Here is a 2,754-nt window from a genome sequence, read left to right on the forward strand (position 1 = left end):
GAAGATTACTCTGAATAATTACTGTTAATCATCTCCACAGAATGTCACAGCAACACTTGCCCAGTCACCAGCATGAACTGTCAGGTTGGATTTACTTCCGTTGTCAGTGTTCCTGAAGGGAAATGCTGTCCAGAACATACATTTGGTGAGCTCATTTATTCACAGTTTGAAGTTGTATAAAACCTATTGACGGCGGAGACACGTTTAACACAGTTTCCATTGTCTTGCTCTTTTCTAGAGCCTAAAGGAGTTTGTGTCCACGAAGGAAGTGAATACCAGGTAAACAAGAAAATGGATTGTACTGAGAACATCAACACATTCATTTTATGATTTTATGACTGCTGCTGCCCTTCTGAATGACTAAAATACAAACATGAACATTTTCTCTTTGCATTTCCTAGCCTCGTTCTTCGGTTCCTGGTCCTACATGTCAGAGTTGCACCTGTACCAATGAGGTGGACCCAAGTTCTAAACTATTCAAAATAGTTTGTGAGTTTCAGCAATGTGATAAAAATTGTGAAAAGGTGAGCAAGATCACATTATTCCCATATACACATTGTTTGTTTTTCTCAGAATATGTTTTAGAGGACGAATTTGTAAAAATGGACATGGCAACTAAATCCTCCCCCCTTTCTTTCAGGGATATGAATATGTGCGAACTGATTCGGACAAATGCTGTGGAAAGTGTGTACAGACACAGTGTGTCGTCAATGTTAATGGTACCAAGCAACTCTTGATGGTAAGTTGGATCATCTCTGTTGGCTATCACTCCACATGTTCATGTTTAATAGATTACAGGACCTCAGTTTGTTTATATCTGTGTGTGCATACGTGTATGTTTGTCTGTACTTCCATCTCACTGCTCTCCAGCAAGGACAAATCTGGTCACCACCTGAGAATAAGTGTGAGCACTACACCTGTGTTAAGAGTGGTGAGACTTTAACAATGACCAGATCACACATTGTCTGCCCACCATTTGAGCAGAGAAACTGCCAACCTGTAAGTATCACTTTCAATAAATTATTCTGCAGTGACTTAATAAATGCTGTAGATGGTATAGAAAATCATTTTCTGAAAGCAAACGACATCATCCCTTTCAAAAATAGTTTGAAATGTTGTTTATTTGTTTCCTTAGGACACAATACAGACTGCAGCAAATGGCTGTTGTAAAATTTGTGAGTATGACATTTTCTTTACTTTTAAATAGAAGGTACTTAAATGAAAACAATAAAATAAATTGTATGTCTCTTTTGAAAAGGTGTGGAGAGGGAAAAGGCCTGCAAATTACAATCCATGGAAACTCAGATTATGTTTGGGAACTGTCAGTCATACCAGGAAGTAAATATGACCTATTGTGAAGGATCCTGCAACACTTTCACCAAGTAACCATGATATTATTAATATTTCTTATTCCTCTGGAATATCACAAACCTATTAAAAATGTTTTTGGTATATGTTTCTGCAGATTTTGAGTTTATTAATCAATCCTGCCTCTGCTTTCTTCAGGTACTCTGAAAAAGCAGCGACTCTGCAGCATTCTTGCTCCTGCTGTAAGGAAACAAGCTCCAGCAATCGTACCATTGACTTGCACTGCCTGAATGGAGATGTGGTTCCCTACACATACATCCATGTGGAGGAGTGTAGCTGTAGCCCCACAGACTGCACCACAGCTGCTGGACAACCTGCTCGCAGGAGGCGACGCTTCACACTAGTGTAATAAAAAATATGTTATCACATTAATGTATGTTGAAGTTTATTCGCATATATCCATTGATCCAATAAAAAGACGCAATTCTACTTTCTGTCTCATTCCTTCCATTGTCTTGTTTGTGCAATTTTAATTTGTATTGTAGCATTTAGGCTTTTAGTGATTACTTTGTTATAAGTTATAATTATAATTATAACAGTGCAGATTATTATTCATTTATTTGACAAGATAACACACCCCTTGCCATTTACAACTTTATAAATATATCAATGTTAGCATAAGGATACTTTTTCTTTTGTGATTATTCACCATGCAAAAGTATGCTAGTATTTTGTGTTAAATAAAACATGCTTGGAAAGCTGGAAAATGAATAAGACAAGTTCAGATATTACTTAATTTATCAAATTAATCCAGACTCTTACACAGTGTAGTATACAGTATGCACATAGTGAAATACAGTAAATTTACATACATACTAACACTTATTCATATAGAACATATATGCATACAATTTATAGTGATGTCATATTACAACAGGTTGTAAAGTGACACTGAGTTTGTTGGAGCCATTCTGAGTTATTTAATTCAAATACGATAATACAGGTGGGCGACTCCCCACCTGACTCCAGGTGACTCCTCAAAAATGTTTGTCAGTCACTTCAGAGTTTGTAACTCCCTTCTTCTACATAGCAGACAATATACAACATAAGAAAACAATTTTGAAAATGGTAAACAGGAACAAACTATATTCAATGGAGCAGTTGTAACACCCACAAAGGATTATGGGTATGGCCCTAATCTGATAGGTTAGTTGATTCGGTTGGTTCGGCTGCTAAAGCTAAGTGTAAGTGTTGTAAGATAATGCCAGCTTCTTGTATTTGAAGAATATGTAAAACAAAAACTGTGGTTGGTACCAATGATAAATAACAAAACAAATGATTAAACAAGGTCAATAGTGAAATCACAAGCAGGCTATGACATCAGTATTACAAATGCTTACTTTCCAAATTTAAAGTGAGTATCTCACTTTCCAAATTAGTTCAGTG

General features: G+C 36.3%; 1 protein-coding gene across 1 annotated transcript in view; it reads left to right on the forward strand.

Moving 5' to 3' along the window:
- LOC123966282 (intestinal mucin-like protein) overlaps nt 1-1,797 on the forward strand; it is a 7,892-nt gene extending 6,095 nt beyond the window's left edge. Inside the window, exons 12-17 of the mRNA XM_046042467.1 lie at nt 402-524; nt 641-739; nt 871-999; nt 1,136-1,175; nt 1,259-1,382; nt 1,507-1,797. Coding sequence (XP_045898423.1) covers nt 402-524; nt 641-739; nt 871-999; nt 1,136-1,175; nt 1,259-1,382; nt 1,507-1,717 — 726 coding nt within the window. The 3' untranslated portion in view covers nt 1,718-1,797. The remainder of the gene's footprint in view (nt 1-401; nt 525-640; nt 740-870; nt 1,000-1,135; nt 1,176-1,258; nt 1,383-1,506) is intronic.
- Nucleotides 1,798-2,754: the final 957 nt, after the last annotated feature.

Source organism: Micropterus dolomieu, unplaced genomic scaffold, assembly GCF_021292245.1.
Source record: "Micropterus dolomieu isolate WLL.071019.BEF.003 ecotype Adirondacks unplaced genomic scaffold, ASM2129224v1 contig_13066, whole genome shotgun sequence".
Classification (NCBI taxonomy): Eukaryota; Metazoa; Chordata; class Actinopteri; order Centrarchiformes; family Centrarchidae; genus Micropterus; species Micropterus dolomieu.